This window comes from Physella acuta, unplaced genomic scaffold (genome assembly GCF_028476545.2).
Source record: "Physella acuta isolate Inbredline_101_S28 unplaced genomic scaffold, ASM2847654v3 ptg000233l, whole genome shotgun sequence".
Taxonomy (NCBI): domain Eukaryota; kingdom Metazoa; phylum Mollusca; class Gastropoda; family Physidae; genus Physella; species Physella acuta.
The window spans coordinates 198,764-225,332 of record NW_026731752.1 but is presented as its reverse complement, the minus strand read 5'-3'; the positions used below and the strand labels follow the sequence as shown (position 1 = coordinate 225,332).

Genomic DNA, 26,569 nt, shown 5'->3' with positions numbered 1-26,569 from the left:
AAAGAACAAAATCAAAGACAGAGAAGGTGATGTTATGATGGCGAGGTGAGACAATTATCAAAGAACAAAATCAAAGACAGAGAAGGTGATGTTATGATGGCGAGGTGAGACAATTATCAAAGAACAAAATCAAAGACAGAGAAGGTGATGTTATGATGGCGAGGTGAGACAATTATCAAAGAACAAAATCAAAGACAGAGAAGGTGATGTTATGATGGCGAGGTGAGACAATTATCAAAGAACAAAATCAAAGACAGAGAAGGTGATGTTATGATGGCGAGGTGAGACAATTATCAAAGAACAAAATCAAAGACAGAGAAGGTGATGTTATGATGGCGAGGTGAGACAATTATCAAAGAACAAAATCAAAGACAGAGAAGGTGATGTTATGATGGCGAGGTGAGACAATTATCAAAGAACAAAATCAAAGACAGAGAAGGTGATGTTATGATGGCGAGGTGAGACAATTATCAAAGAACAAAATCAAAGACAGAGAAGGTGATGTTATGATGGCGAGGTGAGACAATTATCAAAGAACAAAATCAAAGACAGAGAAGGTGATGTTATGATGGCGAGGTGAGACAATTATCAAAGAACAAAATCAAAGACAGAGAAGGTGATGTTATGATGGCGAGGTGAGACAATTATCAAAGAACAAAATCAAAGACAGAGAAGGTGATGTTATGATGGCGAGGTGAGACAATTATCAAAGAACAAAATCAAAGACAGAGAAGGTGATGTTATGATGGCGAGGTGAGACAATTATCAAAGAACAAAATCAAAGACAGAGAAGGTGATGTTATGATGGCGAGGTGAGACAATTATCAAAGAACAAAATCAAAGACAGAGAAGGTGATGTTATGATGGCGAGGTGAGACAATTATCAAAGAACAAAATCAAAGACAGAGAAGGTGATGTTATGATGGCGAGGTGAGACAATTATCAAAGAACAAAATCAAAGACAGAGAAGGTGATGTTATGATGGCGAGGTGAGACAATTATCAAAGAACAAAATCAAAGACAGAGAAGGTGATGTTATGATGGCGAGGTGAGACAATTATCAAAGAACAAAATCAAAGACAGAGAAGGTGATGTTATGATGGCGAGGTGAGACAATTATCAAAGAACAAAATCAAAGACAGAGAAGGTGATGTTATGATGGCGAGGTGAGACAATTATCAAAGAACAAAATCAAAGACAGAGAAGGTGATGTTATGATGGCGAGGTGAGACAATTATCAAAGAACAAAATCAAAGACAGAGAAGGTGATGTTATGATGGCGAGGTGAGACAATTATCAAAGAACAAAATCAAAGACAGAGAAGGTGATGTTATGATGGCGAGGTGAGACAATTATCAAAGAACAAAATCAAAGACAGAGAAGGTGATGTTATGATGGCGAGGTGAGACAATTATCAAAGAACAAAATCAAAGACAGAGAAGGTGATGTTATGATGGCGAGGTGAGACAATTATCAAAGAACAAAATCAAAGACAGAGAAGGTGATGTTATGATGGCGAGGTGAGACAATTATCAAAGAACAAAATCAAAGACAGAGAAGGTGATGTTATGATGGCGAGGTGAGACAATTATCAAAGAACAAAATCAAAGACAGAGAAGGTGATGTTATGATGGCGAGGTGAGACAATTATCAAAGAACAAAATCAAAGACAGAGAAGGTGATGTTATGATGGCGAGGTGAGACAATTATCAAAGAACAAAATCAAAGACAGAGAAGGTGATGTTATGATGGCGAGGTGAGACAATTATCAAAGAACAAAATCAAAGACAGAGAAGGTGATGTTATGATGGCGAGGTGAGACAATTATCAAAGAACAAAATCAAAGACAGAGAAGGTGATGTTATGATGGCGAGGTGAGACAATTATCAAAGAACAAAATCAAAGACAGAGAAGGTGATGTTATGATGGCGAGGTGAGACAATTATCAAAGAACAAAATCAAAGACAGAGAAGGTGATGTTATGATGGCGAGGTGAGACAATTATCAAAGAACAAAATCAAAGACAGAGAAGGTGATGTTATGATGGCGAGGTGAGACAATTATCAAAGAACAAAATCAAAGACAGAGAAGGTGATGTTATGATGGCGAGGTGAGACAATTATCAAAGAACAAAATCAAAGACAGAGAAGGTGATGTTATGATGGCGAGGTGAGACAATTATCAAAGAACAAAATCAAAGACAGAGAAGGTGATGTTATGATGGCGAGGTGAGACAATTATCAAAGAACAAAATCAAAGACAGAGAAGGTGATGTTATGATGGCGAGGTGAGACAATTATCAAAGAACAAAATCAAAGACAGAGAAGGTGATGTTATGATGGCGAGGTGAGACAATTATCAAAGAACAAAATCAAAGACAGAGAAGGTGATGTTATGATGGCGAGGTGAGACAATTATCAAAGAACAAAATCAAAGACAGAGAAGGTGATGTTATGATGGCGAGGTGAGACAATTATCAAAGAACAAAATCAAAGACAGAGAAGGTGATGTTATGATGGCGAGGTGAGACAATTATCAAAGAACAAAATCAAAGACAGAGAAGGTGATGTTATGATGGCGAGGTGAGACAATTATCAAAGAACAAAATCAAAGACAGAGAAGGTGATGTTATGATGGCGAGGTGAGACAATTATCAAAGAACAAAATCAAAGACAGAGAAGGTGATGTTATGATGGCGAGGTGAGACAATTATCAAAGAACAAAATCAAAGACAGAGAAGGTGATGTTATGATGGCGAGGTGAGACAATTATCAAAGAACAAAATCAAAGACAGAGAAGGTGATGTTATGATGGCGAGGTGAGACAATTATCAAAGAACAAAATCAAAGACAGAGAAGGTGATGTTATGATGGCGAGGTGAGACAATTATCAAAGAACAAAATCAAAGACAGAGAAGGTGATGTTATGATGGCGAGGTGAGACAATTATCAAAGAACAAAATCAAAGACAGAGAAGGTGATGTTATGATGGCGAGGTGAGACAATTATCAAAGAACAAAATCAAAGACAGAGAAGGTGATGTTATGATGGCGAGGTGAGACAATTATCAAAGAACAAAATCAAAGACAGAGAAGGTGATGTTATGATGGCGAGGTGAGACAATTATCAAAGAACAAAATCAAAGACAGAGAAGGTGATGTTATGATGGCGAGGTGAGACAATTATCAAAGAACAAAATCAAAGACAGAGAAGGTGATGTTATGATGGCGAGGTGAGACAATTATCAAAGAACAAAATCAAAGACAGAGAAGGTGATGTTATGATGGCGAGGTGAGACAATTATCAAAGAACAAAATCAAAGACAGAGAAGGTGATGTTATGATGGCGAGGTGAGACAATTATCAAAGAACAAAATCAAAGACAGAGAAGGTGATGTTATGATGGCGAGGTGAGACAATTATCAAAGAACAAAATCAAAGACAGAGAAGGTGATGTTATGATGGCGAGGTGAGACAATTATCAAAGAACAAAATCAAAGACAGAGAAGGTGATGTTATGATGGCGAGGTGAGACAATTATCAAAGAACAAAATCAAAGACAGAGAAGGTGATGTTATGATGGCGAGGTGAGACAATTATCAAAGAACAAAATCAAAGACAGAGAAGGTGATGTTATGATGGCGAGGTGAGACAATTATCAAAGAACAAAATCAAAGACAGAGAAGGTGATGTTATGATGGCGAGGTGAGACAATTATCAAAGAACAAAATCAAAGACAGAGAAGGTGATGTTATGATGGCGAGGTGAGACAATTATCAAAGAACAAAATCAAAGACAGAGAAGGTGATGTTATGATGGCGAGGTGAGACAATTATCAAAGAACAAAATCAAAGACAGAGAAGGTGATGTTATGATGGCGAGGTGAGACAATTATCAAAGAACAAAATCAAAGACAGAGAAGGTGATGTTATGATGGCGAGGTGAGACAATTATCAAAGAACAAAATCAAAGACAGAGAAGGTGATGTTATGATGGCGAGGTGAGACAATTATCAAAGAACAAAATCAAAGACAGAGAAGGTGATGTTATGATGGCGAGGTGAGACAATTATCAAAGAACAAAATCAAAGACAGAGAAGGTGATGTTATGATGGCGAGGTGAGACAATTATCAAAGAACAAAATCAAAGACAGAGAAGGTGATGTTATGATGGCGAGGTGAGACAATTATCAAAGAACAAAATCAAAGACAGAGAAGGTGATGTTATGATGGCGAGGTGAGACAATTATCAAAGAACAAAATCAAAGACAGAGAAGGTGATGTTATGATGGCGAGGTGAGACAATTATCAAAGAACAAAATCAAAGACAGAGAAGGTGATGTTATGATGGCGAGGTGAGACAATTATCAAAGAACAAAATCAAAGACAGAGAAGGTGATGTTATGATGGCGAGGTGAGACAATTATCAAAGAACAAAATCAAAGACAGAGAAGGTGATGTTATGATGGCGAGGTGAGACAATTATCAAAGAACAAAATCAAAGACAGAGAAGGTGATGTTATGATGGCGAGGTGAGACAATTATCAAAGAACAAAATCAAAGACAGAGAAGGTGATGTTATGATGGCGAGGTGAGACAATTATCAAAGAACAAAATCAAAGACAGAGAAGGTGATGTTATGATGGCGAGGTGAGACAATTATCAAAGAACAAAATCAAAGACAGAGAAGGTGATGTTATGATGGCGAGGTGAGACAATTATCAAAGAACAAAATCAAAGACAGAGAAGGTGATGTTATGATGGCGAGGTGAGACAATTATCAAAGAACAAAATCAAAGACAGAGAAGGTGATGTTATGATGGCGAGGTGAGACAATTATCAAAGAACAAAATCAAAGACAGAGAAGGTGATGTTATGATGGCGAGGTGAGACAATTATCAAAGAACAAAATCAAAGACAGAGAAGGTGATGTTATGATGGCGAGGTGAGACAATTATCAAAGAACAAAATCAAAGACAGAGAAGGTGATGTTATGATGGCGAGGTGAGACAATTATCAAAGAACAAAATCAAAGACAGAGAAGGTGATGTTATGATGGCGAGGTGAGACAATTATCAAAGAACAAAATCAAAGACAGAGAAGGTGATGTTATGATGGCGAGGTGAGACAATTATCAAAGAACAAAATCAAAGACAGAGAAGGTGATGTTATGATGGCGAGGTGAGACAATTATCAAAGAACAAAATCAAAGACAGTTGGTGTCACCGACCAAGTGCAACATGATGGCGAAGTGAGACAATTATCAAAGAACAAAATCAAAGACAGAGAAGGTGATGTTATGATGGCGAGGTGAGACAATTATCAAAGAACAAAATCAAAGACAGTTGGTGTCACCGACCACGTGCAACAAGATGGCGAGGTGAGACAATTATCAAAGAACAAAATCAAAGACAGAGAAGGTGATGTTATGATGGCGAGGTGAGACAATTATCAAAGAACAAAATCAAAGACAGAGAAGGTGATGTTATGATGGCGAGGTGAGACAATTATCAAAGAACAAAATCAAAGACAGAGAAGGTGATGTTATGATGGCGAGGTGAGACAATTATCAAAGAACAAAATCAAAGACAGTTGGTGTCACCGACCACGTGCAACATGATGGCGAGGTGAGACAATTATCAAAGAACAAAATCAAAGACAGAGAAGGTGATGTTATGATGGCGAGGTGAGACAATTATCAAAGAACAAAATCAAAGACAGAGAAGGTGATGTTATGATGGCGAGGTGAGACAATTATCAAAGAACAAAATCAAAGACAGTTGGTGTCACCGACCACGTGCAACATGATGGCGAGGTGAGACAATTATCAAAGAACAAAATCAAAGACAGTTGGTGTCACCGACCACGTGCAACAAGATGGGAACGTTTAAAAGACTTTGCCGCGTTCGATGCTACCCTTGTAAGTTTAGAATTACTAGGTATCTTCGGTTGTGCAAGCCTTGTCAGACAAAATTGTCTAATCCCAAGAAAGGTCTTGTTTCCAAACCAATGATATTTAAAGAATTCAAATCAAGATGCCAAGTTGATCTTATTGATATGCAAAGTAACCCAGAAGGCAAATACAAAAAACCCAAAATCTACTCATGATCTTCTAATTAGGACTTTGGCTAGTCCACCATGGCAAGTCCGTGCATTGGCCGTTCAATGTGTGCTTTTGCCAATTTCGGGCTTTAACCTAAACATATATATAAACATTTCAAGGAGGTTTTTAAATATTAGTTAAAAACAATTAGATCTGGACCCTGATGGATCTTGTAACCATATCATTGCAGGCCTACATCATTTTGTTTAATTACCCAAAATGATGCAGATTTGTTGTTTTTTTTAAATGTAGAAACTGAAAATAATCCTGTAAATTGTAAAAATAACATATTTAAATAACATTTTTTCTGCCTAGTCCCTAATGTGCTTTTAACCATTATTTTTTTGTGTTACCCTCCAGGGTCGGTCTATGACTTCACAAAATATTATATATGGAATTTCAATTGCAGTCATTTTTTAGCTCTCATCTAGGACCAACACTTTTCCCATACGGCCTAGTCATCTACAGAGGTACATGCAAGAAATTATAGCCAGATGTACAGAAGGTAAGTGCCCTAAAATCTTTGTTGAAGTTTTACACATAAATTACAAAGATTATATAGGGAAAAACAACCACTTTACGAAGTTTTCCCAGATGTGGCAAGTTTTTTTTTTACACCCCTAGGCGTTCTTCTACACCTCACAAAATATCAAGGTGGGTCGTTCAGCAAATGTTTTTTCAATATATAGCTCTAATAAGGATAATTTCACTCGTGTTCATGGCCTATCTATATAGTCTAGCCAGAAACACTCACTTGTTTGCCCTAATCACTCAAATGCTGCACTAATCACTCACACGCTGCCTTAATTACAAACGCTGCCTTAATCATGAATGCTGCCATAATCACACACACTGCCTTAATCACACACACGCTGCCTTAATCACACACAAGCTGCCTTAATCACTCATGCTGCCTTAAGGGGATATGCGCGGAAAAAAATCACAATATTTCTTGTTTTTCGTCATGATGGGTTTCTTGCACTTTTGGATACTTTGTCCATTTTTGTATAAAGAAAATAATAAGTTTAAAGAGAAAAAAATATTTTATGTGTTTGAATTACGATTTTTATGACCCTATTAATTAAAAAATAATTATTTTTTCCCAATCTTACAAGCTATCTATGAAAAGTTTTATATCCGTCATTGTATTGTATTTGAGATCATTGGAAAGCTGGATTTCTCACGTATTTAATAAACTTAATTTCCTACAACGCGGAAACACCCAAAGCTTACAATTGGCTTTGCAGTTTACACAGATACGGTACTTTCCTGACCTAGTTTTCGTTACTTTTGGCTGTTTTTCTCAGTTCGCATGTTTTTAACACTAAAAAGCCTACTACTTTTTTATTTATTAAACAATGCCAACCATATTTTCAGTAACTGTTCTTTATGCAAAAATACAACTTTTGTCACGAGGGAATTGTGATTCCTTTCATAGAAAAAAAGTATTTGATAATTAATATGCACATTTTGAAACTTTTGAATACTAAAAAGGGTACGATCGTTTAGACCTTGTAAAATTCTTACTAGTAATTATTTCAAAAAGTTGTCGTGACAAAAGTTTTAATATATACTGAAATATAAGCAGTTTAAATTTGATTGCTATAGGTGCATAAATAAAAAAGCCTTAGTATTTTTAAAAGTACCGAAAAATTCAAAATGGCGGAGGTTTTTTGGGTTTCCATGACAACCAAAATTGTTTTCGACCCTCTTTTTTGCTGTTTAATACTTACTTTTATATGCCAAATATGATAAAAGTATTCAAAAGGCATTAGATCTTAAACTGTAAAAAATAGAAAAAAACATAGCATATCCCCTTAATCACTCACGCTGCTTAAATCACTCAAATTACAAACGCTGCCTTAATCACGAATGCTGCCATAATCACACACACTACCTTAATCACACACAAGCTGCCTTAATCACTCATGCTGCCTTAATCACTCACGCTGCTTTAATCACTCAAGCTGTCTTAATAATTTGCACACTGCCTTAATCACTCACAGTCTGCCATTAAAACAAAATGCTCTGTGTTTCTACTCCTTCTATTCTCCACACTCTTACATTACACTACAACTCTTACGTTACACTACAACTCTTACGTTACACTACAACTCTTACGTTACACTACTACTCTTACGTTACACTACAACTCTTACGTTACACTACTACTCTTACGTTACACTACTACTCTTACGTTACACTACAACTCTAACGTTACACTACAACTCTAACGTTACACTACAACTCTTACGTTACACTACTACTCTTACGTTACACTACAACTCTTACGTTACACTACAACTCTTACGTTACACTACTACCCTTACGTTACACTACAACTCTTACGTTACACTAAAACTCTTAAGGTACACTACTACTCTTACATTACACTACTACTCTTACATTACACTACAACTCTTAAGGTACACTACTACTCTTACGTTACACTACAACTCTTACGTTACACTAAAACTCTTACGTTACACTACAACTCTTACGTTACACTACAACTCTTACGTTACACTACAACTCTTACGTTACACTACAACTCTTACGTTACACTACAACTCTTACGTTACACTACAACTCTTACGTTACACTACAACTCTTACGTTACACTACAACTCTTACGTTACACTACTACTCTTACGTTACACTACAACTCTTACGTTACACTACAACTCTTACGTTACACTACAACTCTTACGTTACACTACAACTCTTACGTTACACTACAACTCTTACGTTACACTACAACTCTTACGTTACACTACTACTCTTACGTTACACTACTACTCTTACGTTACACTACTACTCTTACGTTACACTACTACTCTTACGTTACACTACAACTCTTACGTTACACTACAACTCTTACGTTACACTACAACTCTTACAGTACACTACAACTCTTACGTTACACTACAACTCTTACGTTACACTACAACTCTTACAGTACACTACAACTCTTACGTTACACTACAACTCTTACGTTACACTACAACTCTTACGTTACACTACTACTCTTACGTTACACTACAACTCTTACGTTACACTACAACTCTTACGTTACACTACAACTCTTACGTTACACTACAACTCTTACATTACACTACTACTCTTACATTACACTACTTCTCTTACATTACACTACTCCATCAATTAGCTTTCCTCAGGCCTATCTGGCCCTGAATACTTGAAGGGTTAGCACCACCCCTTAGATAGCAGCAGTTAAACTATTTATAACTATCCCATACTTACATATATATATATATATATATATATATATATATATATATATATATATATATATATATATATATATATATATATATATATATATATATTTAAATATATATATAAATATATAATATCTAGATACAAAAGTTAAACATGCTGTCACTGGTTTTATCTGTATGGATGTGAGTCTGGAAGCCCCAATGCAGACCAGACTAAAAGAATCAAGGCCTTGAAATTGAGATGTCTACACAAACTCCTATTGATCTCATCAGACCAGACTAAAAGAATCAAGGCCTTGAAATTGAGATGTCTACACAAACTCCTATTGATCTCATCAGACCAGACTAAAAGAATCAAGGCCCTGAAATTGAGATGTCTACACAAACTCCTATTGATCTCATCAGACCAGACTAAAAGAATCAAGGCCTTGAAATTGAGATGTCTACACAAACTCCTAGAGATTTCATTCGGAGATCATTTAACAACTAAAGAGATCCATAAAAGAATCATTATTGTAATTGAACCTTTTGAGAACCTGCTTAGTATAATTTGAAAAACAATACCAGGTCCATTGAACAGTTTGAGGTACCTACTATTTTGTCAATACATACAATGGAAGCTTGGCTTTTCTCAGTTAGAAAAATGCTTGCTTGATGGTACAGTATTCTCACACTTTGAACCAAGTCAACAACTTGGCTGACTAGAGTTGGCTGGGGAGTAACAAACATTCCTACATTAAGGGAGAGAATTATTTTCAAAAACTTAAAATTACAAACACACTTGACTAATATCGACAACAAAAACCAAACCAGTGCAAATATTAGCCCATACATATGGAGAATAAGCACTATGTTATGGGTTAAAGCACCAAAACCATTATATATATATATATATATATATATATATATATATATATATATATATATATATATATATATATATATATATATATATATATATATATATAAACATTCAAACAGCCATGCACAAAGCTACACCTCAAGGCAGCAACACATAGAAACACATACAATTGCTACACCTAACACATACAATTGCTACACCTAACACTGCTATAAATGGAAACCAGAAATAAACAAAAAGGAAATGGTAACAGACCACTGCCCACACGCACAAAGGATTGTCAATCATTTAAGAGTCATAAATAAGCATCCAATTAAAATTCGACCTAATTTGAACCAAAATGTGACACATTCTGTGACATTACTCACCAGGTCGTTAACCCCCAGGTCATTATCTCTGCTCATTTATTACCTTGAATAATTACCCCATTACAGATAACATATTATACCAATACCTAGACCTGCCTTTACCCACATCAATCTCCCTATTCCTAACCAAGATCACGTGCTTCTTCTTAATCTTCACCCTATCCCTTTATTTATTCTTTAACCTAACCCTTATTTTATCATATCCTAACCCTTTACCCTTATTTTATCATATCCTAACCCTTTACCCTTATTTTATCATATCCTAACCCTTTACCCTTATTTTATCATATCCTAACCCTTTACCCTTATTTTATCATATCCTAACCCTTTACCCTTATTTTATCATATCCTAACCCTTTACCCTTATTTTATCATATCCTAACCCTTTACCCTTATTTTATCATATCCTAACCCTTTACCCTTATTTTATCATATCCTAACCCTTTACCCTTATTTTATCATATCCTAACCCTTTACCCACATTTTATCATACCCTAACCCTTTACCCTTATTTTATCATATCCTAACCCTTTACCCACATTTTATCATATCCTAACCCTTTACCCTTATTTTATCATATCCTAACGCTTTACCCTTATTTTATCATATCATAACCCTTTACCCTTATTTTATCATATCCTAACCCTTTACCCTTATTTTATCATATCCTAACCCTTTACCCTTATTTTATCATATCCTAACCCTTTACCCTTATTTTATCATATCCTAACCCTTTACCCACATTTTATCATACCCTAACCCTTTACCCTTATTTTATCATATCCTAACCCTTTACCCACATTTTATCATATCCTAACCCTTTACCCTTATTTTATCATATCCTAACGCTTTACCCTTATTTTATCATATCATAACCCTTTACCCTTATTTTATCATATCCTAACCCTTTACCCACATTTTATCATATCCTAACCCTTTACCCTTATTTTATCATATCCTAACGCTTTACCCTTATTTTATCATATCATAACCCTTTACCCTTATTTTATCATATCCTAACCCTTTACCCTTATTTTATCATATCCTAACCCTTTACCCACATTTTATCATATCCTAACCCTTTACCCTTATTTTATCATATCCTAACCCTTTACCCTTATTTTATCATATCCTAACCCTTTACCCACATTTTATCATATCCTAACCCTTTACCCTTATTTTATCATATCCTAACCCTTTACCCACATTTTATCATATCCTAACCCTTTACCCTTATTTTATCATATCCTAACCCTTTACCCTTATTTTATCATATCCTAACCCTTTACCCACATTTTATCATATCATAACCCTTTACCCTTATTTTATCATATCCTAACCCTTTACCCTTATTTTATCATATCCTAACCCTTTACCCACATTTTATCATATCCTAACCCTTTACCCTTATTTTATCATATCCTAACCCTTTACCCTTATTTTATCATATCCTAACCCTTTACCCACATTTTATCATATCCTAACCCTTTACCCTTATTTTATCATATCCTAACCCTTTACCCTTATTTTATCATATCCTAACCCTTTACCCTTATTTTATCATATCCTAACCCTTTACCCAGATTTTATCATATCCTAACCCTTTACCCTTATTTTATCATATCCTAACCCTTTACCCTTATTTTATCATATCCTAACCCTTTACCCTTATTTTATCATATCCTAACCCTTTACCCTTATTTTATCATATCCTAACCCTTTACCCTTATTTTATCATATCCTAACCCTTTACCCACATTTTATCATATCCTAACCCTTTACCCTTATTTTATCATATCCTAACCCTTTACCCTTATTTTATCATATCCTAACCCTTTACCCACATTTTATCATATCATAACCCTTTACCCTTATTTTATCATATCCTAACCCTTTACCCTTATTTTATCATATCCTAACCCTTTACCCACATTTTATCATATCCTAACCCTTTACCCTTATTTTATCATATCCTAACCCTAACCCTTATTTTATCATATCCTAACCCTTTACCCACATTTTATCATATCCTAACCCTTTACCCTTATTTTATCATATCCTAACCCTTTACCCTTATTTTATCATATCCTAACCCTTTACCCTTATTTTATCATATCCTAACCCTTTACCCACATTTTATCATATCCTAACCCTTTACCCTTATTTTATCATATCCTAACCCTTTACCCTTATTTTATCATATCCTAACCCTTTACCCTTATTTTATCATATCCTAACCCTTTACCCTTATTTTATCATATCCTAACCCTTTACCCTTATTTTATCATATCCTAACCCTTTACTCTTATTTTATCATATCCTAACCCTTTACCCTTATTTTATCATATCCTAACCCTTTACCCTTATTTTATCATATCCTAACCCTTTACCCTTATTTTATCATATCCTAACCCTTTACCCTTATTTTATCATATCCTAACCCTTTACCCTTATTTTATCATATCCTAACCCTTTACCCTTATTTTATCATATCCTAACCCTTTACCCTTATTTTATCATATCCTAACGCTTTACCCTTATTTTATCATATCATAACCCTTTACCCTTATTTTATCATATCCTAACCCTTTACCCTTATTTTATCATATCCTAACCCTTTACCCTTATTTTATCATATGCTAACCCTAATCCTTACCAATGGGTAGTTGTCCTACTGCAGTTTTTGCATAAGGGTGAGTAACTGGGGGTAGGGTAATTGACAGTGGGTAGGGTAATTGACTGGGGGGGGGGTAGGGTAATTGACTGGGGGGGGTAGGGTAATTGACAGTGGGTAGGGTAATTGACGGGGGGGGGGGGGTAGGGTAATTGACTGGGGGGGGGGGTAGGGTAATTGACTGGGGGGGGGGGGTAGGGTAATTGACTGGAGGTTAGGGTAATTGACTGGGGGGTAGGGTAATTGACTGGGGGGTAGGGGTAATTGACTGGGGGGTAGGGTAATTGACTGGGGGTAGGGTAATTGACTGGGGGTTAGGGTAATTGACTGGGGGGGTAGGGTAATTGACGGGAGGGTAGGGTAATTGACTGGGGGGTAGGGTAATTGACTGGGGGGGGGGGGGTAGGGTAATTGGACTGGGGGGTAGGGTAATTGACTGGGGGGGGGGGGGTAGGGTAATTGACTGGAGGTTAGGGTAATTGACTGGGGGTTAGGGTAATTGACTGGGGGGTAGGGTAATTGACTGGGGGGGTAGGGTAATTGACGGGAGGGTAGGGTAATTGACTGGGGGGTAGGGTAATTGACTGGGGGGGGGGGGTAGGGTAATTGACTGGGGGTAGGGTAATTGACTGGGGGGTAGGGTAATTGACTGGGGGGGGGGGTAAGGTAATTGACGGGAGGGTAGGGTAATTGACTGGGGGGTAGGGTAATTGACTGGGGGTAGGGTAATTGACTGGGGGGGTAGGGTAATTGACTGGGGGGTAGGGTAATTGAGGGGGGGGGGGGGTAGGGTAATTGACGGGGGGGGGGGTAGGGTAATTGACTGGGGGGGTAGGGTAATTGACTGGGGGTAGGGTAATTGACTGGGGGGTAGGATAATTGACTGGGGGGTAGGATAATTGACTGGGGGGTAGGGTAATTGACTGTGGGGGGTAGGGTTATTGACTGTGGGGGGATAGGGTAATTGACTGGAGGGGGGGTAGGGTAATTGACTGGGGGTTAGGGTAATTGACTGGGGGGGTAGGGTAATTGACTGAGGGGGTAGGGTAATTGACGGGAGGGTAGGGGTAATTGACTGGGGGGTAGGGTAATTGACTGGGGGGGGGGGTAAGGGTGATTGACTGGGGGTAGGGTAATTGACTGGGGGTTAGGGTAATTGACTGGGGGGGTAGGGTAATTGACTGGGGGGGGTAAGGTAATTGACGGGAGGGTAGGGTAATTGACTGGGGGTAGGGTAATTGACTGGGGGTAGGGTAATTGACTGGGGGGTAGGGTAATTGACTGGGGGGTAGGGTAATTGACGGGGGGGGGGGGTAGGGTAATTGACGGGGGGGGGGGGTAGGGTAATTGACGGGGGGGGGGGGTAGGGTAATTGACTGGGGTAGGGTAATTGACTGGGGGGTAGGATAATTGACTGGGGGGTAGGGTAATTGACTGGGGGGTAGGATAATTGACTGGGGGGTAGGGGTAATTGACTGGGGGGGGGGGGTAGGGTAATTGACGGGGGGTAGGATAATTGACTGGGGGGTAGGGTAATTGACTGTGGGGGGTAGGGTTATTGACTGTGGGGGGATAGGGTAATTGACTGGAGGGGGGGTAGGGTAATTGACTGGGGGGTAGGATAATTGACTGGGGGGGTAGGGTAATTGACTGTGGGGGGTAGGGTTATTGACTGTGGGGGATAGGGTAATTGACTGGAGGGGGGGTAGGGTAATTGACTGGGGGGGGTAGGATAATTGACTGGGGGTAGGGTAATTGACAGGGGGGGTAGGGTAATTGATTGGGGGTAAGGTAATTGACTGGGGGGTAGGGTAATTGACTGGGGGGTAGGGTAATTGACTGTGGGGGGTAGGGTTATTGACTGTGGGGGATAGGGTAATTGACTGGAGGGGGGGTAGGGTAATTGACTGGGGGGTAGGGTAATTGACTGAGGGGGGTAGGATAATTGACTGGGGGGTAGGATAATTGACTGGGGGGTAGGGTAATTGACTGGGGGGGTAGGGTAATTGACTGGGGGGTAGGGTAATTGACTGAGGGGGGTAGGATAATTGACTGGGGGGTAGGATAATTGACTGGGGGGTAGGGTAATTGACTGGGGGTAGGGTAATTGACTGGGGGTAAGGTAATTGACTGGGGGGTAGGGTAATTGACAGGGGGGGTAGGGTAATTGATTGGGGGTAAGGTAATTGACTGGGGGGTAGGGTAATTGACTGGGGGGTAGGGTAATTGACTGTGGGGGGTAGGGTTATTGACTGTGGGGGATAGGGTAATTGACTGGAGGGGGGGTAGGGTAATTGACTGGGGGGTAGGGTAATTGACTGAGGGGGGTAGGATAATTGACTGGGGGGTAGGATAATTGACTGGGGGGTAGGGTAATTGACTGGGGGTAGGGTAATTGACAGGGGGGGTAGGGTAATTGATTGGGGTAAGGTAATTGACTGGGGGGTAGGGTAATTGACTGGGGGGTAGGGTAATTGATTGGGGGTAAGGTAATTGACTGGGGGGTAGGGTAATTGACTGGGGGGTAGGGTAATTGACTGTGGGGGGTAGGGTTATTGACTGTGGGGGATAGGGTAATTGACTGAGGGGGGGTAGGGTAATTGACTGGGGGGTAGGGTAATTGACTGAGGGGGGTAGGATAATTGACTGGGGGGTAGGGTAATTGACTGGGGGTAGGGTAATTGACAGGGGGGGTAGGGGTAATTGACTGGGGGTAAGGTAATTGACTGGGGGGTAGGGTAATTGACTGGGGGGTAGGGTAATTGACTGTGGGGGGGTAGGGTTATTGATTGGGGGTAAGGTAATTGACTGGGGGGTAGGGTAATTGATTGGGGGTAAGGTAATTGACTGGGGGGTAGGGTAATTGACTGGGGGTAGGGTAATTGACTGGGGGGTAGGATAATTGACTGGGGGGGGTAGGGGTAATTGACTGGGGGTAGGGTAATTGACTGGGGGGGTAGGGTAATTGACTGGGGGGGGGGTAGGGTAATTGACTGGGGGTAGGGTAATTGACTGGGGGGTAGGGTAATTGACTGGGGGGTAGGATAATTGACTGAGGGGGTATGGTAATTGACGGGGGTAGGATAATTGACTGGGGGGTAGGGTAATTGACTGTGGGGGGTAGGGTTATTGACTGTGGGGGATAGGGTAATTGACTGGAGGGGGGGTAGGGTAATTGACTGGGGGGTAGGGTAATTGACTGAGGGGGGTAGGATAATTGACTGGGGGGGTAGGGTAATTGACTGGGGGTAGGGTAATTGACAGGGGGGGTAGGGTAATTGATTGGGGGTAAGGTAATTGACTGGGGGGTAGGGTAATTGACTGGGGGGTAGGGTAATTGACTGGGGGTAGGGTAATTGACTGGGGGGTAGGGTAATTGACTGGGGTGTGCTTATCTGGGGGTGAGGATTACATGACCTGAGGAAATTAATGTCATGTTCCAATTAGAAGAACTCTTACTCCATTGTATAACATTACCTAACATCTCCATAGATCATACCTCCTCTATAGAATTGTTTGACATGCACCCCCCACCCCCACAAACACACACTCACTTAAAACCACGACAAAATATGAGTGGTTTTAAAAAAAAATGTAGAGGGAATGAAGGTGAGACTATGTAACAGTTATTTTATTTTGCAATAAAAAGAAATTATAGCATAGCTTTTACAATATAGGGCATTAAAATGGAACAAAGCATCATCCTATACCAGCCTATACATTATTATCTTTTGAAATTTCATTAAAGAACTACTACAACTACTTGCAAGTTTTACAAACGTTAATTATTCCAAATAATGTAACCTTGGAAACTGTTAGCATTTCTCTTTCTTTCAGTTCTAGTTGCACACAATTTTTTTAATAATTAAAATGACAAAATAACGAAATGGTTGTATTAATGGGACTAAATGTTGCAAAATTATACCAAATTTATGTTTATAGGATAAGCGGTTCTCTAGATATGACAATTTTAGTGTAAAAATTGCGAGGACAACTAAGCCTATGGAAAATGAAAACAAAAATTGGTATAGAAAAAAAGGCGAAAGGGAAATAGCTCTGTATAGGCGCAGAATTATAAAATTTTCAAATAAGTATTTATTAATGCATTTACAACTGCATAGAGTATCTCTAGCAAGATATTAATAAATTTTTTAATTTAAGTGGTCTATTAAGAATTATTTAAATAAAAATATACCACTGGATAGATTCAATCATTTAACTCAAACGTCACAGTAATAGTATAAATAAAAGAAATTTGCTGAATAAAAAAAATAAACATTCCTAATTCCTAGGTAAACGGTATCATAGAGACAGCTCAGTACAGTGCAACATATATGAGTGTTTTTGACTTATTGGAAGCATGTCAGTTAAGAGATAATCTTTGGGTGTCGTTAGATAACTGAACATAGCTAGCGCGAAACAAACAGCAACGTTATCAAGAATCGAGCATTTCACAGAGCTACGTAGACAGACGCTAGACACGACGAGGGTTTCTGTCCGGCTTTTGCCTCCTGTTTTAAATACGACATCTTGCCAATTGGTTTTGAACGTGAGGGACAGCTTGGTCGTGGGATGACCTACGGTTATCAGGTCGGGTACCGATCTATCAGTTTAGTTAGTGGGCGTACTACATACTAGACCACAGTGTCCAGTTGTGATAACATTTAACAAAATCTTGGGGATACCGGGTCTGGAAAAACGTCTTACAACAATGAGGATAAGCTATGGATGGGGGAGAGGGATGTGTGTAAAAACTAGTGACTTTATTTGTGGACGATGAAGGGCAGATTCAATTCCGTATCACGTTTAGAAAAGCAAAAAGTACCCCAGGACTACATAGTTAACTTATGAACCATACTTTACATACTTTCAACTTCATTTTTAGATGTAGTATTAAAAAAAATCAATTACACTAACTTAAAAAAAGCACCCGACTCAAAGGTCTTTAACTCAGAAAGTCTCCCCCCTCCTTATATAATCGTTATTTGAGTGTGAGTGGGTATCAAGCAAATAAATATAGGCATTTGTTTACAAGGGTATATTTTATTCTTTAGCAAGATAAACTAATGGGATATAAAATAAATGAAGACTATCAGTGTACGCATTCAGCTTGTTACAATAGAATGAACACACTCGTAAAATGTTGTGTTTTTTATAATACGAGCCGACCCGCTGCGTATCATACGCCGCTATTTAGTTGTTTTTTTTCTACTTTTCAGTAATTTATAATTTGTGAATTCGACAGTACCAATGCTGCCATTGAAAATATTTGCTTAAAAACACTACCCCCCCCCCCCACGTGAAAGCAGCCTCCTCTTAGTTACCTTCTCTAAGTTTAAAATTATCTGCCCCTAATAGCCGTCACCAAACCCGCCTCTGTGATTGTAAAATGTAAACAGAGTGAACACAACTCACCAGACAATGTGGGGGCGGGGTGGGGGTGGTTGTGATATTGATATAGAGGAAGAGAGGGGACTGTAAGGCGAGGTTGCAGCTTGTTTTCTAACGGCTCGAAGAAGAGAATTATATATATAGATTTCTTATATTAATAAGATTTTGGATCCCGCACAGTCTACTTGGTGAATTTAATCAACCACTGTTCAATTAATAATTTCCACCTTTGGCTTATTTTACATTTTAAATAGACATAATGGCCTTATAATATAATACAAATATTACAGAATACGAAAGCGGAGAAAGGTAGTATCGATATCGCTAATACTTAGGCCTACGGGGTTTATTTTGTTAGTTTTACAGCTTGTTAACATCTGAAGAAGAAAGTAAAAACATTTGTGAAAATAACATTAAAAATGTACCGACTCACACAAAATTCAAATTAGGTCTGAATGTTTTCTTATTTTAATTGATCTACATACCAATGGATATAGTGACAAAACATTAGCGATACCGCTTTTCTCGATTTTTAGATTAAGCCTCTACTAGATCTATAATGCATTACGAAAAAAGATGATTTTTGTTGTTAAAAAATTAAACTAAAAATCATATAGTCTTACTCAAATCTCACCTAGTGCCATTATTTTTAGTTTTAATCATTCTATGTATAACTTATTTTCAACTTTGTGTTGAGTTATCATATTCAATCATTAGTAGCACGTAGTATATGCTGCAACATATTGGCTCAACTCATACAATTTTTACTACTTTAAAAAGGTTAATTTATTATCTTTGAATCTACTCATTTACTAGTTTAATTATTAACATTCTTTAAGAAAAATGTATAAAAATTGGTAACATAATTCCTATAAAACAAAGGAACATCAAAATGCTGTATCGATACCGCTAATAGGGTACCTAGTTTGTGAGACATTTTGCATTGTCTGCTAAACGGATAAACCTAAAATAAATATACTAGTTAGAAAGCTTAATAAAAAATGAAGATAATCCTACTAAAAACAGAGTTAGTATCAAAGTAAATTTTTGAAAACTCATCTTTTAAACTCAATATGAGATTAACAAAAACAAGTAAAAAGTTGAAATAAAAATTATACGGTGGTAACGGCCAATTACCACTGCTAATAAGGAGGGCTTATATGATTGGAATCATAATCTCGTTCTATCGGTTTTTAAACAGCTAACATAGCGATGCGAACGACTACATTTGAATTTGATTTTTTTGTGCACGAAAGGTTAAGAGCCTGTGACGTCATATTTTATTTACTTGGCAACTAGCTAATATATAGATTTCACAAAGGGAAGTAACTAAGCAACTTAGCATTCTACAAAAGTAAATCACACCTGTAGGCATTATATAGGATAAACTAGGCATTATATAGGATAAACTAGGCATTATATAGGATAAACTAGGCATTATATAGGATAAACTAGGAATTATATAGGATAAATACTAATGGATTGGGGGTAAGAGAAGGTGATGTTATGAGGTGGGGGGGGGGGGGGGTTCAGAGAAGGTGATGTTATGAGGTGGGGGGGGGTTCAGAGAAGGTGATGTTATGAGGTGGGGGGGGGGGGGTTCAGAGAAGGTGATGTTATGAGGTGGGGGGGGGGGGGGTTCAGAGAAGGTGATGTTATGAGGTGGGTGGGGGGGGGGTTCAGAGAAGGTGATGTTATGAGGTGGGGGGGGGGTTCAGAGAAGGTGATGTTATGAGGTGGGGGGGGGGGGGGGGGGTTCAGAGAAGGTGATGTTATGAGGTGGGGGGGGGGGGTTCAGAGAAGGTGATGTTATGAGGTGGGGGGGGGGGGGGTCAAAGAAGGTGATGTTATGAGGTGGGGGGGGGGTTTCAGAGAAGGTGATGTTATGAGGTGGGGGGGGGGGGGTTTCAGAGAAGGTGATGTTATGGAGGTGGGGGGGGGGGGGGGGTTCAGAGAAGGTGATGTTTATGAGGTGGGGGGGGGGGGTTCAGAGAAGGTGATGTTATGAGGTGGGGGAGTCAGAGAAGGTGATGTTATGAGGTGGGGGGGGGGGGGGTTCAGAGAAGGTGATGTTATGAGGTGGGGGGGGGAGGCTTCAGAGAAGGTAATGTTATGAGGTGGGGGGGGGGGGGTTCAGAGAAGTGATGTTATGAGGTGGGGGGGTTCAGAGAAGGTGATGTTATGAGGTGGGGGGGGGTTCAGAGAAGGTGATGTTATGAGGTGGGGGGGGGTTCAGAGAAGGTGATGTTATGAGGTGGGGGGGGGGTTCAGAGAAGGTGATGTTATGAGGTGGGGGGGGGGGTTCAGAGAAGGTGATGTTATGAGGTGGGGGGGGGGTTCAGAGAAGGTGATGTTATGAGGTGGGGGGGGGGGGTTTCAGAGAAGGTAATGTTATTAGGTGGGGGGGGGGGAGGTCAGAGAAGGTGATGTTATGAGGTGGGGGGGTTCAGAGAAGGTGATGTTATGAGGTGGGGGGGGGGGGGTTCAGAGAAGGTAATGTTATGAGGTGGGGGGGGGAGGTTCAGAGAAGGTGATGTTATGAGGTGGGGGGGGGGGGGGGTTTAGAGAAGGTGATGTTATGAGGTGGGGGGGGGGTTCAGAGAGGGTTCAGAGAAGGTGATGTTATGAGGTGGGGGGGGGTTCAGAGAAGGTGATGTTATGAGGTGGGGGGGGGGGGTTCAGAGAAGGTGATGTTATGAGTGGGGGGGGGGTTCAGGGAAGGTGATGTTATGAGGTGGGGGGGGGGGGGGTTCAGAGAAGGTGATGTTATGAGGTGGGGGGGGGGTTCAGAGAAGGTGATGTTATGAGGTGGGGGGGGGGGTCAGAGAAGGTGATGTTATGAGGTGGGGGGGGGGTTCAGAGAAGGTGATGTTATGAGGTGGGGGGGGGTTCAGAGAAGGTGATGTTATGAGGTGGGGGGGGGGGTCAGAGAAGGTGATGTTATGAGGTGGGGGGTTCAGAGAAGGTGATGTTATGAGGTGGGGGGGGGGGGTTCAGAGAAGGTGATGTTATGTGGGGAACTGTGGCTGGACAAGACATGCTGTAAACAACAACTGAATCCAATAAACTACTGACATAGAAAACTAAAAACAACATTTCATTAAAAAAACTGAATCCAACAAAAATGCTGACATAGAAAACTAAAAGTGCCGAGATTGTACAAGCCACATTTACAACAATACATTTCTAACCTGGTAAGATTCACTCTCACTGGAATCAATCTAGAACAGGTAGACAGAGTCCGTGTTACAAGATATTATCAAAACTCAGTACTTACAAGATATCAATACTAAGTACTTACAAGATATCAATACTCAGTTCTCAGTTTTCCCCCCAAAATATTGTTAAAACAATTATACCGTATGTAATATATTTGTATACAATATTTTTTCTGTATTGTGAGTATTACAAGCATATATAACTATTATATGTCATGTAAGTATTACATGTTTTATAATATATCTATCTATCTATATCTTCTATATATATTATTGGACACCACCACACACGCAAGTCAATTCTCTAACCCCCCACTCACCCTCTCTGTTGCTCTCCAGGCCATTTTCTATCACCCCACCAGTCTCACCCCCCACCCCCACCAGTCTCACCCCCACCCCCACCAGTCTCACCCCCACCCCCACCAGTCTCACCCCCCCACCCCCACCAGTCTCACCCCCACCAGTCTCACCCCCACCCCCCACCCCCACCAGTCTCACCCCCCACCCCCACCCCCCACCAGTCTCACCCCCACCCCCACCAGTCTCACCCCCACCCCCACCAGTCTCACCCCCACCCCCACCAGTCTCACCCCCACCCCCACCCCCACCAGTCTAACCCCCACCCCCACCAGTCTCACCCCCACCCCCACCCCCACCAGTCTCACCCCCCACCCCCACCAGTCTCACCCCCACCCCCACCAGTCTCACCCCCACCCCCACCAGTCTCACCCCCACCCCCCACCCGTCTCACCCCCACCCCCACCAGTCTCACCCCCACCCCCACCAGTCTCACCCCCACCCCACCAGTCTCACCCCCACCCCCACCAGTCTCACCCCCACCCCCACCCGTCTCACCCCCCACCCCCCTCACCCCCACCAGTCTCACCCCCACCCCCACCAGTCTCACCCCCACCCCCACCAGTCTCACCCCCACCCCCACCAGTCTCACCCCCACCCCCACCAGTCTCACCCCCACCCCCACCAGTCTCACCCCCACCCCCACCAGTCTCACCCCCACCCCCACCCCCACCAGTCTCACCCCCACCAGTCTCACCCCCACCCCCACCAGTCTCACCCCCACCCCCACCCCCACCAGTCTCACCCCCACCCCCACCAGTCTCACCTCCACCCCCACCAGTCTCACCCCCACCCCCACTAGTCTCACCCCCACCCCCACCCCCACCAGTCTCACCCCCACCCCCACCAGTCTGCTGAGTTGTGGTTCACACCCAATGTTTACAATCCTAGAGCAGGTTCAAATTAGTGTTAATTTGCTTTTTAAACAATTTGAAACTAAGGGGAGGTAACAAGTTCTGCTAGATCTTTTAATTGTCATTCGTCTGTTAAGTCATCATGGACAGCTGTTTTCATGGGGGGTGGGGGGAAAGGAAAGTATGCAGTGGCTCCCTCTGGTCAGTTGTGTATTTTTAGACATTTGATCTAGTTTTTAAATGTAACAATGTGGGTTTGTCCACTCTCAACTAGACACCCGAGGTTGTGGGTTTGTCCACTCTCAACTAGACACCCCAGGGTGTGGGTTTGTCCACTCTCAACTAGACACCCCAGGGTGTGGGTTTGTCCTCTAATAATATTGTAAATGCTTTATAACTTTATCATTTGATTCCATTTTGTCTCCTTTACCAAGCTATGGTGTTTCTACATTGCATGCTCATAAAGGTCTTGGTGTCATGCTAGTTCTAGCAACTTGTGATGCTAGTTCTAGCATCTTGTGATGCTAGTTCTAGCAACTTGTGATGCTAGTTCTAGCAACTTGTATAATATAATATAACTCATACTATATTAGTCTGATAAAAATATAACTCATACTATATTAGTCTGATAAAAATATAATTCATACTATATTAGTCTGATAAAAATGTGTTTTTCTTGCCTTGAGAGTAGACTGGGTGAACGATGTTTGTACTAAGACCCATTACGTCTAACAAAATAGTTTGTACTAAGACCCATTACGTCTAACCAAATAGTTTGTACTAAGACCCATTACGTCTAACCAAATAGTTTGTACTAAGGCCCATTATGTCTAACAAAATAGTTTGTACTAAGACCCATTACGTCTCACCAAATAGTTTGTACTAAGACCCATTACGTCTAACCAAATAGTTTGTACTAAGACCCATTACGTCTAACCAAATAGTTTGTACTAAGACCCATTACGTCTAACCAAATAGTTTGCCTAGGACAGACATTTTGAATTGGGTGGATTCCACCCAGGATGTAAGGTGAAGGTCAAACTAAACTGATAGAAAATTGCCGGAGCACACTGAAATTATTCTACATGATGAGCCATATGAGATGACAAACAAATAATAGAATGGATCATAAAAAATGTGGCAAGTACATTCAAGTGTTAAGTCACTACTGTGTTATGTTTAGACTGCTATGTTACAAAGGATAAGATCGTTATAGGCCTAATAGTTAATATAGAAGCTAAAACATCAGACCTTGATAAAAAAAATTTTTTAATAGTCTCTGGTGTATAAATGAGCTCAAAACATTGTTTACTGTAAGTACGCAGCTAGGGTGTATAAATATGTTTAAAACATTGTTTACTGTAAGTATGTATCCAGGGTGTATAAATGAGCTCAAAACATTGTTTACTGTAAGCACACAGCTAGGGTGTATAAATGTGTTTAAAACATTGTTTACTGTAAGTATGCACAGTGGCTAAAGTGTCTTATTCTCTAAATATAACAAAATCCCAAGGACTTTATTGTGACTTGTTCTCTCAATATTTTAAAACAAAATCCCATGAACTTTATTGTGACTTGTTCTCTCAATATTTTAAAACAAAATCCCATGAACTTTATTGTGACTTGTTCTCTCAATATTTTAAAACAAAATCCCATGAACTTTATTGTGACTTGTTCTCTCAATATTTTAAAACAAAATCCCATGAACTTTATTGTGACTTGTTCTCTCAATATTTTAAAACAAAATCCCATGAACTTTATTGTGACTTGTTCTCTCAATATTTTAAAACAAAATCCCATGAACTTTATTGTGACTTGTTCTCTCAATATTTTAAAACAAAATCCCATGAACTTTATTGTGACTTGTTCTCTCAATATTTTAAAACAAAATCCCATGAACTTTATTGTGACTTGTTCTCTCAATATTTTAAAACAAAATCCCATGAACTTTATTGTGACTTGTTCTCTCAATATTTTAAAACAAAATCCCATGAACTTTATTGTGACTTGTTCTCTCAATATTTTAAAACAAAATCCCATGAACTTTATTGTGAGAATGTGCCTTTACATAATAAATCCATGTGTGAGTGTGTGTGAGAATATTGTTCCATGTGTGAGTGTGTGTATGGTTGTGTGAGAGAGAGAGAGTTGAAGTGAGAGTGTGTTGTTCCATGTGTGAGTGTGTGTGTATATGGTTGTGTGTGAGAGAGAGAGTTGAAGTGAGAGTGTGTGTTGTTCCATACCTCTGTCAGCCTCCCCACAGGGTACAGTTTATCAACACACTCCAAGGTCTGCTCTGCTAATGGAATTAGTTCACTCTCTGCTGAACTATGACACTTGGCAGCGACCTTGACACTAAATTTTAAAAATATATCTTCATCAAATGTGACCATGACACTAAATAAAAAATCTATGTGTGTTACATTAAGCACAAGTTAATTAAAAAAAAAAAAGTTAATAAAAGGTTTATACATGGATATTAAAGTTACCTTATTACTACTAAATTGTTAACCGATTCCAAGGTTTCTTCATTACTGCTAGATTTATTCAGTGATTTTTGGTAGGTCCATATCAAAATCTATTTATCTAAAATATATACAGCTTAGTAGTGTCTGTCAGTTAAATATATAAAAAGGCCTGTTTATACTGTCAGGTCAATCATTGTGAATATTAACCTACAATAGAATAGTATAGATTCAACCTAAATGTGAATATTAACCTACAATATAAAGTACAGATTCAACCTAAATGCATTTAACACAAGTTTTTAAGCACTCAATAAACTTCAGCATACTAGAATGGATGAGGTCTAAATAAACTTAACTGTGCCTGCTTTCATGCAGTTGGTCACTTATCTGTGATTTGGATTTTGTGAGGAATGTCAGGGGGTTGTGGTCCGTTAACACCAGGATTGGTTGAGCCGAACAACTGACATAAAATTCCCATTGCTGCAAAGCCAGGATTATGCCCAAACATTCTTTTTCAACCGTTGAATAATTGGCTTGGTGCTTATTAAATTTCTTGGAGAAATAACAAATCGGATGCTCCACTTGAAATAACAAATCGGATGCTCCACTTGAAATAACAAATCGGATGCTCCACTTGAAATAACAAATCGGATGCTCCACTTGAAATAACAAATCGGATGCTCCACTTGAAATAAATCGGATGCTCCACTTGAAATAACAAATCGGATGCTCCACTTGAAATAACAAATCGGATGCTCCACTTGAAATAACAAATCGGATGCTCCACTTGAAATAACAAATCGGATGCTCCACTTGAAATAACAAATCGGATGCTTCAACTGGGACAGGACAGCTCCGACACCGGAATCGCTAGCGTCCACAGCTAGTCGGAATTGACGTTTAAAATCTGGGGTTACCAAGACCGGGGAGCCAGTTAGCATGGTTTTAATCCTTACAAAGGCTTCCCCGCATTCTGGTGACCAAATAAACTTGCCGTTTTTTCTGAGAAGGTTGGTTAAGGGGGCGGCTATCACT

At 39.8% G+C, this 26,569-nt stretch overlaps 1 protein-coding gene across 1 annotated transcript in view; it reads right to left on the bottom strand.

Annotated features, from left to right (window-relative positions):
• The window catches only part of LOC131938086 (diacylglycerol kinase delta), a 173,844-nt gene that overhangs the window by 8,916 nt on the left and 138,359 nt on the right, over positions 1-26,569 (bottom strand). Inside the window, exons 27-29 of the mRNA XM_059295982.1 lie at positions 25,310-25,421; positions 21,829-21,858; positions 9,937-10,053 (exon numbers count right to left, since the gene is read on the bottom strand). Coding sequence (XP_059151965.1) covers positions 9,937-10,053; positions 21,829-21,858; positions 25,310-25,421 — 259 coding nt within the window. The remainder of the gene's footprint in view (positions 1-9,936; positions 10,054-21,828; positions 21,859-25,309; positions 25,422-26,569) is intronic.